Source organism: Mus caroli, chromosome 14 (genome assembly GCF_900094665.2).
Source record: "Mus caroli chromosome 14, CAROLI_EIJ_v1.1, whole genome shotgun sequence".
NCBI classification, from domain to species: Eukaryota; Metazoa; Chordata; class Mammalia; order Rodentia; family Muridae; genus Mus; species Mus caroli.
In genome coordinates this window covers 60,813,708-60,827,008 of record NC_034583.1, presented here as the reverse complement: position 1 = coordinate 60,827,008, position 13,301 = coordinate 60,813,708, and the positions used below count along the sequence as shown (strand labels likewise).

Below are 13,301 nucleotides of genomic sequence, written 5' to 3'. Positions count from 1 at the left end.
GCGGATTTCTGAGTTCGAGGCCAGCCTGGTCTACAAAGTGAGCTCCAGGACAGCCAGAGCTATAAAGAGAAACCCTGTCTCGAAAAACCAAAAAGAGTGCCTAAGGCTGGGCGTGGTGGCTCACGCCTTTAATCTCAGCACTGCTCCGAGGCCTACCTTGTCCCACCCCATCTGTTTTCATACCCGCCAGGCACTGAGGTCTCTCAAGGCCAAGCAGAGGCTGGCGGATTTCTGAGTTCAAGGCCAGCCTGGTCTACAGAGTGAGTTCTAGGACAGCCAGAGCTATACAGAGAAACCCTGTCTTGAAAAACAAAAAACAAAAACAAAAAAAAGAGTGCCTTAGAAAGCTAACTCCCTAAGGGGAACAACAATATGAACTAACCAGTACCCCCAGAACTCCCTGTGGCTAAACCACCAATTGAAGAACACACATGGTGGGACTCATGGCTCTAGCTGCATATGTAGCAGAGGATGGCCTAATCGGTCATCAATGGGAGGAGAGACCCTGAGTCCTGTGAAGGCTCAATGCTCCCATATGCCAGGGCCAGGAAGCAGGAGTGGGTGGGTTGGGGAGCAGGCAGGGTGGGGGAGGGGATAGGGGATTTTCGGAGGAGAAACTAGGAAAGGGGATTTGAAATGTAAATAAAGAAAATATCTAATAAAAAAAAGAAAGAAAGAAAGAAAGAAAGCAAGCAAGCTAACTCCTCACTCCTCACATCCTTGTCAGCACTGGCTGATCCCAACCTTTTAAGTTACTTTTTATCTGTATGTCTGGCATCTTTTTAAAAATATTTTTGTGGCTGGGCGGTGGTGGCGCACACCTTTAATCCCAGCACTTGGGAGGCAGAGGCAGACAGATTTCTGGTCTACAGAGTGAGTTCCAGGACAGCCAGGGCTACACAGAGAAACCCCATCTCGGAAAAAAAAAAAAAAAATTGTGTTGCTGGAGATCAAACTCTGAGCCTTGGGCTTGCCTGGCAAACATTCTACCACCGTGTTATCTCCCCATCCTTTTACTTATCTTATCTACCATTTATATGGCCCTTTCGAGAATTGCCTGTTTCTATCTTTTACCTATTTTTGTTTTTGTTGTGTATGTCCTCTTGAGCCAGGGTCTCTTACTGAACCTAGAGCTAGGCTGGCATCCAGAGTCTCTGCCCTGCACAGCACTGCTTTCTCTGTGGGTACTAGGGGGTCCACTTCAGGCCCTCACACTTGAGCAGCAAATGCTCTTACCCACTGAGCCACTTCCCCAACCCCAAAGGTCGCTCCCTTCGTTCATTTGTCTGTGCGCCTGAATCTGTGTACATGTGCATGGAATTGCTCATTGCAGGATGCAGGTGGAAGTCAGAGGACAACCTGCAGGAGTCACTTCTCCCTCCAACTGTATGGTCCTGGAGACTGAACTCTGGTGAGCATGCTTGGCAGCGGGTGCTTTTACCTAGTGAGGCGCCTCGCCAACCCTCATGATGCCATTTACAGAAGTTGTCATGTTTCTGCAGTGAGAGCTCCCAGCTTTTCCTTTGGAGTTCTAATTGCTGGTCCTGCTTACGAATGCATCTTTTGCCTCAAGTATAACTAAATATTCCTTCTCTCTTTCTCTCTCATTGGTACTGGGGATTGAACTTAGGGCCTCGTGTATGCTAAGCAAGTGCTCTATCAGAGTACTATATTTCTAGCTTCTTTTTATTCTAATTACTTTGTGCCTGTTTTCTTGTTGTTGTTGTTTTTTAATTTAAATTTCAGTTCTTGTATATTTGTGTTTGTGTGGTGAGAGAAAGCCCTGTTTTCCCTAGCCAGCCGGCTGGCTTTCTCCATCCTTTTAATGATGCTATGTGCTAAGTCTTGTATATGACTGTCACACTGCTTTTCGCCATTGTCACTAAATGGCTAAAGAATGGTGGGTCCTAAGCCGGGCGTGGTGGTGCACGCCTTTAATCCCAGCACTCGGGAGGCAGAGGCAGGCGGATTTCTGAGTTCAAGGCCAGCCTGGTCTACAAAGTGAGTTCCAGGACAGCCAGGGTTAAAGAAAAACCCTTTCCCAAAAAACAAAAAAAAAAAAAAAAAAAAAAGAATGGTGGGTCCTTCTGGGAGGAGTAAGCAGTTTAAAGGGAACCGTAAGCTCTGACTTGCTGGACTTGTGCTGTCTTGAATGTGGTTGGCCACTTGCTTCTTACAATGGTTCCTTTCCCTGGTTTTCTTCTCAGTGAACTGCGGCTTCTCTTTGGTTCCCCCAGGCTGTCCTATGGTCTCTATGGGTCAGCTTACTGTTTTGACGTTGGTTTTCCTTGAGTGTGCCACTGTCCCATGATTCTCCTTGTGCTCTCACCCACACTTGTGATCTTGATGCCCTCTGCATGCTAGGGCTTGAGGGCTCTCCTTGTGCTCCTACAGTCAGTCTCCTTTGAACTTTAGGCCTGCCCATCTGATTGTGTTTGTTTAGATGTCTCAAACCAACTTGTCCCAGGTGGAATGTTGGCGTTTGAGACAGGGGTCTCCTGCAGTCTTATATATGAGTCATTCCAGCTGTAGGCAAGCCCCCTCTTACCTCAGTCCTTGTTCACACACCATGGGTGGCTACTTTTGTCCCCTAAGTTTTGCTGGGCTCTACCCCGTTTCTGTTTCCTAAATGTTGTCCTCTTCAGAGAAGTAGTGATGTCTCTTCGTGCAGAAATGGCCTCCTTGTCTCTAATCCCAACTCTTCATCCCATCCTTTGTCAGCTGTTTGCTCTCTGGCGGCCTCTGACCGCCTGTCCTCTGCAAAGTAAAGGACGGGCGGTGTGATGCTCATTTCATACTGTGCTGACATGCTTCTCTCTCTCTCTCTCTCTCTCTCTCTCTCTCTCTCTCTCACACACACACACACACACACACACACACACACACACACACACACACGAGCTCACACTTCTGTGGCAGGACCTGCTGTTCTTGCACACCTTCTCTACCTCTTTCACTTAGGAATGGCTCACCCTTCAACATTGGCCTTGGTCTTTGAGCCATGGCCTTTGATTTGTGTTAAGAACCCTCTGAATTCCCATGTCGGAGGGAGAGTGGTGCTGTTCTTTGGCACTTCTGTTGCCTACTCTTCTCACTGGTGCAGCCTGCCTGTTCCTCCTGTCTATCACATGTTTTTCCTCTCAACTATTTATACAGCCATGATAGCACTCACATCTGCAGTTTCACATAAATGGAGATGCCAGAATGGGAAGGGGATTTAGCATCATCTCAGTTTGTGTTCAAGAAGCTGAGGATCTGGGAGACTGGCAGGTGTAGGGTCTTGGGCTAAGCTGGAAGTGAGCTTTGGCTTTAGATCACAGCAGGTTCCACTCTGCGCTCTGTCTTATTCCTCCTGTAAGGAGCCTCAGGCCAGGCAGACATGGCCATATGCAGCCCCAGGTCCACAAGCATGCATGGAGCTACCACTACTTTGTGCATCTTATTTCATGCAGCCACCGCTCTCTCCAAGTTTTAAGTATACAGATCTCTCTCTCTCTCTCTCTCTCTCTCTCTATGTAGTACACATATTCATGTATTTGTGCATATGTGTATGCATGTGTGTGGAGGCCAGAGATTAACACTGGATATCTTCTTCGATTGTTCTCCACCTATATATATATTTTTTAACTTATTTATTTATTTATTGAGAGAGAGAGAGATAGTGTGTGTGCGTGTGTACACTGTGGTTTGCCTACAGAGTCAGTCTGTGTGAGTCATTTTTCCCTGTCCACCATGAGTCCCAGTTATCATGCATGGGGGCAAGTGCCCTCACCTGCTCAGTCATCTCAGGCCCCACCTTAGTTTTTGAGGCAGTCTTTCACTGAATCTGGACTTCACTGTTTGGCCAGGCTAACTAGCCAATGGGCTCTCGGTATTTGCCTGTCTTGGCCACACAGGTGCTGGGTTACAGATATATGCTGCCTGGCTTTTACCTGAGTTCTGGGCATTCAAACTCAAGTCAGGCACTTTACCAACTGAGCCATCTCCCTCCACCACTTTATAAGCTGCCACTTTGGATGGGTCAGTACTCTGCAGGTCTTAACGTTGTGAGCTCCTGGCTCTGAAGCTCAGGGTCAAAACTTATGCATCCTGTCATGGTAACCAGGGCCTTGAATCTCTGCCTTCTCTGCAGGAAAAGGCGGAGGAGGTGTATCGCCTATACCAGAACTCGCCCCTCTCCTCCCATCCTGTGGTGGCCCTGTCAGAGCTGAGTGCTCTGTGCGCCAACTCCTGCCCAGACGAGAGGACCTTCTACCTCGTGCTACTGCAGCTGCAGAAGGAGAAGAGAGTCACTGTCTTGGAGCAGAATGGAGAGAAGGTATGCAAGCATGCCTGTCCATGTGTGCTTGTGTGTGTTTCTCATGGATGCACAGTGACTTGGTCTGCACTCATATGCCCAGGCCTGGTTGTGGATTTCTCAGCTTGTGTGGTAGGGACAGCAGTAATTTGTCCCTGTCCCCCAGATTGTGAAGTTTGCCAGGGGACCACATGCCAAGGTATCTCCTGTCAACGACGTGGATGTTGGGGTCTACCAGCTGATGCAGAGTGAACAGCTCCTCTCTCGAAAGGTCGAGTCTTTATCCCAAGAGTCTGAGAGGTAATCTCCTTCTCTACGTGGCTGACTCTGGAGCCAAAACAAAAAACAACTCGCAAACCCCACTAGGAGTAAATCCGCATTTGCAGAGTGCTTATCTAGTATGCCTGAAGCCATGGATTTGCCCTTGGCCTTGCAAAAACAAAGTTACTTATTAGTTATACAGTTACTAGGTAGTTCATACAGAAAACTCAGAAAGCAGAAAGTAAAGGAGAAGATTGACTGGTGATTACAACTGTTAACATATTATAAATGTTCTTCTGGAGCCTGGTGTCCTGCTGGTGAGGAGATAGTGAGGTGGTCTGTGCCATCAGAGGGCCTGTTTAAGGATCTCTTGCATTTTCCTTTGGGTTCTTCTACAGGGATCCTTGGTAGGAGCCACAGACGCTTCCCTGTGTGGTAGACAAGCATACTGAAGTAGAATTCTTCACTCCATCCATCTCTCAAAGAGCACAGGAGTGTTGGCAGGCTCAGACCATAGCCAAGGTCTTCAGTGTGCACGGATCAATCCCATGTCTTTAGAGAAAAGATGTGTGTGTGATTCTCTCACCTTCAGGATTGATCATTTTGCCTTGCCACATATAGATGCTGCAGCCCCTGTTGAGGCTTATTTCTAGAGACTGCCAGTCGGTACTTGGCTGTCACTGTGGCTGAGGGTTGAGAGAAGGGTTGACCTTCAGGGCTGAAGCTACTTTCACTAAGTGCTCTTAAGCATTCTTTGAGACCCTGCCATAGTCCAGCCCTCTTCATCTGTTCTTCACAGGTGCAAAGAGGAAGCCCGCCGGGCATGCCGAGCAGGAAAGAAGCAGCTGGTAGGTTCTCTGCTCCTGCAGCCTTGGAATGGCATCCCCAGCTGCCAGGGACAGGGGCCCAGCGGTTCAGAGAACAGCATGGTTGGGGTTCAGGAGCAACATTTACAGGTGGCTCAGGCACCACAACTTACTTTATACAGAGAAGGCCTGGAATATTCTTGTGGTTGTAGTTTGAATCGGGCTGTCTTGCTTCTGCTCTGTGGCCTACCATGTCCCACCCCGATCTGTTTTCATACCCGCCAGGCACTGAGGTCTCTCAAGGCCAAGCAGAGGACAGAGAAACGCATTGAGGCCCTGCATGCCAAGCTGGACACTGTTCAAGGCATCCTGGATCGCATCTATGCCTCCCAGACTGATCAGATGGTAGCCACTCCCCTCCGTGCCCTCTGGTCCCAGTCTCCCACACTGCAGCTCCCTCCCTTGTGGTCTGCTGTTTCAGGGAGTCCTGGGTTCTTCTAGGGTGTGGCTGGGTTCTCTTTCTTGTTGGGAAGTTTAACTTCTCTGGGTGTAAGGTGAATTAACCTTGGGTGGCCAATGCCCGAAGCCAGCTTTGGAGACGAAGCAAGGTTTTATTTTGACAAACATTGCACAGATAATTTGGCCTTCTCTTTAGGTTTTTAATGCCTACCAAGCTGGTGTGGGAGCCTTGAAACTCTCCATGAAGGATGTCACAGTGGAGAAAGCGGAGAGCCTTGTGGATCAGATCCAGGAGGTACAGGGGCCTGGGAGGGTCCATGAGAAAGGAGTTGTAGAGCCCGTGGTTGACTTACTTCAAGCCTCTTTTCCAAACTTGATGCAGCCTTATATTCCTGAAAGGAACCATTCCTTGACTATCAGATCTCTGTAACCCTGGACATTTCCCTTACAGGCTTTGAGCTGCCCAGAGCCACCATTTCCTTCAGAGCTTTGTGTTTGTGTCTTACAGCTGTGTGACACGCAGGATGAAGTTTCTCAGACGCTGGCTGGCGGGGTAACCAATGGTTTAGGTGAGTTGTCAAGGAGACTCTTCCCTCCTTTCTGAGAGACCTTGGTCCCTGGGCCAGGACAGGTCTGATCATGAACTTGGCCCCTCTCTGGGGCTCACCTGCATGGGTAGTTGGAGGGAATTAATGTTCTCTCCCTGACAGCTGTTCTGATGGTCCTCTTTACTCCATCTCCACACTGACAATGCTTCTGACTAGCAGTTCTCTCTTAGGCCAAAGGGAAGCAGGGCCAGGTTCCTAGGGTCAGTGGACCCTACCCATCTGACAGCCCAACTCTGCCTATAGAGAGAGCATCTGCCTGAGGGTACCCTTTGCCTCATGACTCATGCTGTCGGCCTGCAAAGGTGCTGCTGGCCAGGGAAAGCCAAGTGTCCTAGGCACATAGGTTCATCTCCTTCCTGGGGTTAACTTAAGCACCATCTCTCTCCCAGATTTTGACAGTGAGGAACTGGAGAAGGAGTTGGACATCCTCCTTCAGGACACCACCACAGAACCTTTGAACCTGCTCGAACCCCCCCAGGAGACGACGCTTTATACCAACAGTGTGCCTAAGCCTAGGATCTTGGATGCTGAACTTGAAGCTGAACTTGAGAAATTGTCCTTATCAGAAGGAGGTATGGAGTTGTTTCTCATATCCTAGATGTGTGACTCTGGCTGACAGAGGAGCCAGGCATAGAACTGACAGGTTCTATCCCAAGAACTCAGGTTGCCTGCCTCCTAAAACCCTGCAAGGGAGAGGTGGTCATGTACACAGAGAAGCAGATGTTCAAGCTCTGAGATGCTTTGGTTGTAGGACTTCGTGTTGAATGTTATCTTTTCTTCTCACAGGTTTGATCCCAAGCAGTAAATCTCCAAAAAGGCAATTGGAGCCAACTCTCTAAAGCCATTGCAGGAACTCAAGTGAAGGACCCTCATGTATCAGAGAGGCAGCCTTGCGTGTGTACATAGTTATTTAATGAGAAATACTGAGAAGTCGTTGGAAGAGGAGGGAAGAGCCACTTGGATGTATCTGGATGCTGCTGCTCACGCCAAGACAGATACAGCTCTGGAAGCCATGCTATGGAGGTGTGCTCCCAGTGATGTCATGGACCTACCTTCTCGTCTTTATAGTGCCACAATTTATACAGTTCTGTGTTTGACCAGTCGTCTTCATAGCCTGCAGTTCTTGCCATTGGCTCCGTTAGGTTTGTCTTCACCCACCAGCTTCATTTCAGCCAGTGAAGGTGAAAGGTTTGCAGCTCTGCCCATCTAAGCCAGCCCTATCTTCCACTCGTGAGGTCTTTAAACTGCTCCCCTAGCCTGTGCTTTATTGAGAATGGGAGTCAAACAAGTTTTATTCAGAGAGACCCAACAGCTGAGTCTGGAGAAACACTGTCCAGAAGATGTTTCTCTACATTCTTCGTCACAGTCTGGGTATTCGAGGCTCTGAATGGTTCAAGGTCATGGCAGTTTACAGGGTGGCTTATGTGATTGGGGGCCACAACCGCTTCCATCTTAGAAGTAGATCTGCTGATGGAGTGGGGGAAAGGGTTAATCTGTCTTTTCAAGGTGAGCATGAGAAACAAACTCTAGGCCCCGGGGTGTGAAAGAAGCCGGGTTCATGATTTGGCCCCATTATAAAGGATGTGTTTTCTGGAGCAAGCCCCAGGGCACCACATCACCCTCAACTGGCAGGCTCCCTCCCTGTTAGGATCTGGAAAGTACCTTATCTAGTCTAGTATCCACCACTCAGGGCAGGGGCCTGAGCCAGGATGTGCAATAGGAGGCAGGGCGCTGGCCTGCTGCATCTGCTGCGTGCTGCCTCCTGACGGCCAGCACATCTGTGCCTCCATGAACTGTAGGACAGGCAGAAGTAGATCTGAATGCTCTGGGGGGCAGCATGGAGAAGAGACATGACAGCCACACTGCCAGTCTGCTGCCCAGGGACGGTGGCTGCCTGGACCTCTTTGCATTGCCCCTCCTGCTTGAAGTGAGATGAGCAGAGGGGAGAACTTTGCCTCAGGCCAGGAGCACGAATCATTGTTCAACGAGTCTCTCCCACTCGGCTTTGGCAATGGAAATAGCTGGGGGTGAAGAAAAACAATCACTATTTTTTCTTTTTTAATCTGGTAAATAATTAAAAGAGAAAAACACCAGGTTTTGTTGTTGTCTATTCTTAGCTGGTGTCAAGTTTTCCTTTTTCTTTTCATTTGTTTGTTTATTTGAGCTAGGGTCTCATGTAGCTGAGACTGGCCTTGAATTCTTTTTTTTTGTTTTTGTTTTTCGAGACAGGGTTTCTCTGTATAGCCCTGGCTGTCCTGGAACTCACTTTGTAGACCAGGCTGGCTTGAACTCAGAAATTCGCCTGTCTCTGTCTCCCAAGTGCTGGGATTAAAGGTGTGCGATGTGTATCTCAGGCTGGCCTCGAACTCCAGATCCTCCTGCCTCTGCCTCCTTCAGCAAATCCTACTGGCCTGCACCACCAAAACTGGCTTGAGTTCTTTTATTTTTTTTAATTAGATATTTATTTACATTTCAAATGTTGTCCCCTTTTCCTGGTTTCCCCTCCGAAACCCCCCCTACCACCAGCCCCCCAAACCCCACCCCCCCTCTTGAATTCTTGATCCTCTGGCTTTTCCACTTAAGTGCTGAGATGGCAGCTGTGTAGCACTGTGCCAATGTCTTATTCTTTCTTGTTTCCCGAAGCCCCACATGTATCCACATGTCTTTTTCTGCCCGGGGCCTCTGAAAAACTGTGGAGTAGCAGGATAACAGCCTGGGCTGCAGGGAATCCTGCCAGAGTGAGGTCTCCCTCCAGCCCTGGGCTGTGCTATTGACTGTACTATTGTCTCCCAGGTTTACTCCAGCCTGAGAGTGACTCTGCTCATGTGATAGCTCCGTAGCTTAGCACCAGCGATTTCTCTGGCCACTCTGCACGCTGTCTCCTGTGCCTGTGGAGGAAGGAGGCATTGAAGCTGAGAGCAGTCAGCAGGCCAGGTCTGCCTGAGTCTGCAGCTCCAGTGGAGCTAGCTTGTGAACCAGCCAGGTATAAGGAGCATTAGCCAAGAAGCCGCAGGGACAGTTCTATACTATTTAAGAGCCAGGCAGTGGTGGCCACGCACGCCTTTATTTCCAGCACTGCAGAGGCAGAGGGTTTTTGAGTTCGAGGCCAGCCTGGTCTACAGAGCGAGTCCCAGGACATCCAGGGCTACACAGAGAAACCCCATCTGGAAACAAAGAATTTAAGAGAAGCAGCCTCAGGAGAACCTACAGGCCCAGAGTGAGTCTGGAAGGCTGGCACTGATTGCTAAGGGATGTAGAGAGGTAGGGTGGAGGGCTGATGGACATGTCAGATGGGGACCACCGGAAGGGTCTAGGTTTAGTGAGCCCCTCGCCCAGTTTTGCATTGCACTTTGTCTCTTGCTATTTGAGCCACTGAGCAGTCCTCACCTAGCACCTGCCGCAGAGCACTGAGACATGGTTTAGCTTCTCTAGTTCACTACGAACCTGTGTGTGCTGCTGTCTTAGTTTTCAATCCTATAGTCTGTGACTTAGCAAGGTCTGCCAGGCTTTTGTCTTCTTCCTGGGCTGTGGTTAAAAAATAGAAAATTTCAGCCAGAGTGTCCCATTGAAGCAGCATGTCCTACCTGGACAGGAGCCTTAGGCCTCCCCTCCCCCCGAAGTGGGGTGAAACTAGAACATGATGAGGGCAAAGAGACTCTGCTGACACTGGCTGTGTGACACTGGCCAATTAGTCCTATATATATATTTATATGTGAGTGGGTATGTATACATGCATGCAGGTGCCCACTGAGACCAGAAACATTTGCTGTCCTGAAGCTGGAGTTCCAGGGAGTTGTAAGCCACCTGATAGGGGTGCTGGTAACTGAACTCGGGTCTTCTTCAATAGCAGTACCCACTTTCAACTGCTTGACACCACCCTAACTGTGTGTCAAGACTAAAGGAGCTGAATGAGACAGTGGTACAGATGCCAGGAAAATAAACCTGGGTTCACACAGTCCGTGGCTGGCCTCAAATTGACGATCCCGCTGCCCTGTCTTCCTATATGTTGGGATTACAGACAAGTAATAAATACCACACCCTGTTTACTCTGGTCCTTTAAGAAGGCCTAGAACCCAGGCTAGGCTGGGGCTGTGGTCTCCTAGGAACTGAAGGGATGACAACAACAACAAACCATCTGCGATTTTGATGATAGCTACAGAAGGCAGACAGGTAGAGCAGGGAATGGTGAATTTGGCGTTGACTTCTCCCTCCGGCCCCTCTCGCTTTCCCACATTTACCCTCTCTCTACAGCTTTCCTGATTCCTGCTGTTGTGTTTTGAATATGAAGTGTCCCCCCCCCACAGGTTCATATTTGAACACTTGTTGCCCAACTGACAGTACTGGTTTGACAGACTCTGTAACCTATAGGACATAGAGCCTTCCAGGAGGAAATGGGTCATTAGGGGCGGGCCTTGTGGGTTTATAGACCAGTCCCACTTCCTGTTTTCTGTCTGCTCTCCAACAGTGACTGGCTTCCCATGCTTATACTCCCTGCTTTCCCTGCCATGAGGGATGGACACCTTCTTAAAGTATAAACCGAAACCAACTGTCTGAGTTAGGGTTTTACTGCTATGAACATATACCGTGACCAAGGCAACTCATAACAACATTTAATGGAGCTGGCTTACAGGTTCAGAGGTTCCGTCCATTATCACCAAGGTGGGAACATGGCAGCATCTAGGCAGGCATGGTGCAGGAGGAGCTGAGAGTTCTGCATCTTCATCTGAAGGCTGCTAGTGGAATACTGACTTCCAGGCAGCTAGGATAAGGGTCTTAAAGCCCACTCCCACAGTGACACACCTACTCCAACAAGGCCACACCTGTTCCAACAGGGCCACACCTTCTAATAGTGCTGCTCCCTGGACTGAGCATATACAAACCATCACATTCCACTCCCTGGCCCCTATAGGCTTGTTCAAACATATGAGTCTATGGGAGCCATACCTATACATAGCATAGTGCAAAAATACATTTAGTCCAACTTCCAAAGTCCTCATAGTCTTTAGCAGTCTCAATAATGTTAAAAGTCCAAAGCATCTTCTGACAGTCATCCAGTCACTTAACTGTAATCCTTAAAGCAAGACAGGAAACCAGCTGGGCAAACTCCAAACTCTGCATCTCCATGTCTGATGTCAAAGCGATCTGTCAGGTCTCCAACTGCTTTTTCGTTTTGGTGAACTGCAACAAATGTCTTTCTCCTTGCCTGGTTTCACTCCCTGTAGGCAGCTTTCCTCAGCAGTTAGCCCATGGCTCTGGCATCTTGAATATCTTGAGGTCTTCAAGGCAACTTCAATGTTACAACTTCTTGTTTCAATGTCTGGGATCCACACATGATTTGGGCTCCTCCAAAGGGCTAGTGTCACTTCTCCAGTTCTGCCCTCTGTAGCACTAAACTCAGGTTGATCCATTCCACTGCTGCTGTTGTTCTTGGTAATCATCCCATGGTATTGGCATCTCCAATATCTCTGCTGCATCAAGGCTTCACCAATAGCCTCTCAGACTCTCTTCATGGTGCTAAGCCTCAACTCCTTTGCATGACCCCTTCAGTCTTGGCCATCAACTGCAACTGAGGCTGCACCTTCACCCATGGCCTTCTATGGCCTCTCTCACAATGTTGAGCCTCAGCTACTCTTCATGACCCCTTCATGGTGACTCTTACACATTGTCAAGTACAGCTGCAGCATGAGGTACAACCTGGGCTATTTCTGGAACACAGCTTCTTTGTGCTCCCAGAAAACATTTCCCAGAAGATTTCACCTCAGTGATGCTGGTCTTTTTCTAATCACTACTAATTTCTTAGTTCCAGCTAACCAGCATCAATTGTCCCCGTAATCCTTTCTATTCTGGACTCTAAAGCCAGAGCCACGTGGCCAAAGCTGCTGAGTTCTGCTGCTTGGTGGGACTGGAACATGGTCCTCTCATTCTATTACATTATCACCAGCTTTCTGTTTTCCAACTGCTTCACTGCCTAAGCTTGGCTGTCCTGGAACTTGTTCTGCAGACTGACTTTCAACTCCGAGATCTGCATGCCTGTCTCCTAAGTACTAGGATTAAAGGTGTGGTCCACCAAGCCTGGATTTAAGTTTTTCTTCACCTAGCTAGAATTTGCTCTGTTCTAGACTGGCCTTGAACTCAGAGATCTGCTTGTCTTTGCCTCCTAGAATTAAAGGTTTATACTACCATGCCTGGACCTAAATTTAGCTGGGTGGGATCTTGCCCCAAGGTCACTACTCCCTTAATTCAATTTAATATCCTTGAACACAGGATTCAGCTCCATTTCACTTCCTGGTTCCCCTTTAATACACAAACCATGTATTTTGTAATTTTTCCTTTCTCAACTTGCTCCTTTTTATTAAAATGCTCTTCATAAGAGTGAACTTTAGTTACCACACAGAATTTACATCAGGCTGTTTCAAGACTTCTTTTTTCAAAGCAATTAATCTAAATCTCTTCACTTTAGCCTCAGGCAGACACTTCAGACAATGGCAAAAAGCAGCCACATTCTTCCCCCAAATACCACAAAAACAGTCTCTAGGCCACTAGAATTCTTCTCCACTGAAACCTCCTGGGCCAGGTCAGCACAGTTCAAATCACTCACAGCAACAAAGTCTTCCATATTCCTTTTAGGATAGCCCATTAAGCCTCACTTAAACCATTCCAGTGTTTTCCAAATCCATATTCTTCCAAACAAAAACATGGTCCGTCCTAACCCAGCAATACCCCAGTTCCTGGTACCAACTTCTATCTTAGTTAGGGTTTTACTGTTGTGAACAGACACCATGACCAAGGCAAGTCTTATAAGAACAACATTTAAGAGCCGGGCGTGGTGGCGCACGCCTTTAATCCCAGCACTCGGGAGGCAGAGGCAGG

General features: G+C 48.4%; 2 protein-coding genes across 3 annotated transcripts in view; both read left to right on the top strand.

The window, feature by feature from the left end:
- Chmp7 (charged multivesicular body protein 7) overlaps positions 1–8,524 on the top strand; it is a 14,007-nt gene extending 5,483 nt beyond the window's left edge. Inside the window, exons 3-10 of the mRNA XM_021181607.2 lie at positions 4,133–4,318; positions 4,464–4,597; positions 5,358–5,406; positions 5,650–5,769; positions 6,020–6,118; positions 6,332–6,392; positions 6,821–7,003; positions 7,218–8,524. Coding sequence (XP_021037266.1) covers positions 4,133–4,318; positions 4,464–4,597; positions 5,358–5,406; positions 5,650–5,769; positions 6,020–6,118; positions 6,332–6,392; positions 6,821–7,003; positions 7,218–7,270 — 885 coding nt within the window. The 3' untranslated portion in view covers positions 7,271–8,524. The remainder of the gene's footprint in view (positions 1–4,132; positions 4,319–4,463; positions 4,598–5,357; positions 5,407–5,649; positions 5,770–6,019; positions 6,119–6,331; positions 6,393–6,820; positions 7,004–7,217) is intronic.
- Positions 7,749–13,301, top strand: part of R3hcc1 (R3H domain and coiled-coil containing 1) — a 20,836-nt gene continuing 15,283 nt past the window's right edge. Inside the window, exon 1 of one of the 2 annotated variants that reach the window (XM_021181606.2) lies at positions 7,749–7,937. In XM_021181606.2, coding sequence (XP_021037265.1) covers positions 7,772–7,937 — 166 coding nt within the window. In that variant the 5' untranslated portion in view covers positions 7,749–7,771. Of the gene's footprint in view, positions 7,938–10,540; positions 10,602–13,301 lie in introns of those variants that run through there. The other variant, XM_021181605.2, reaches the window with a different exon arrangement.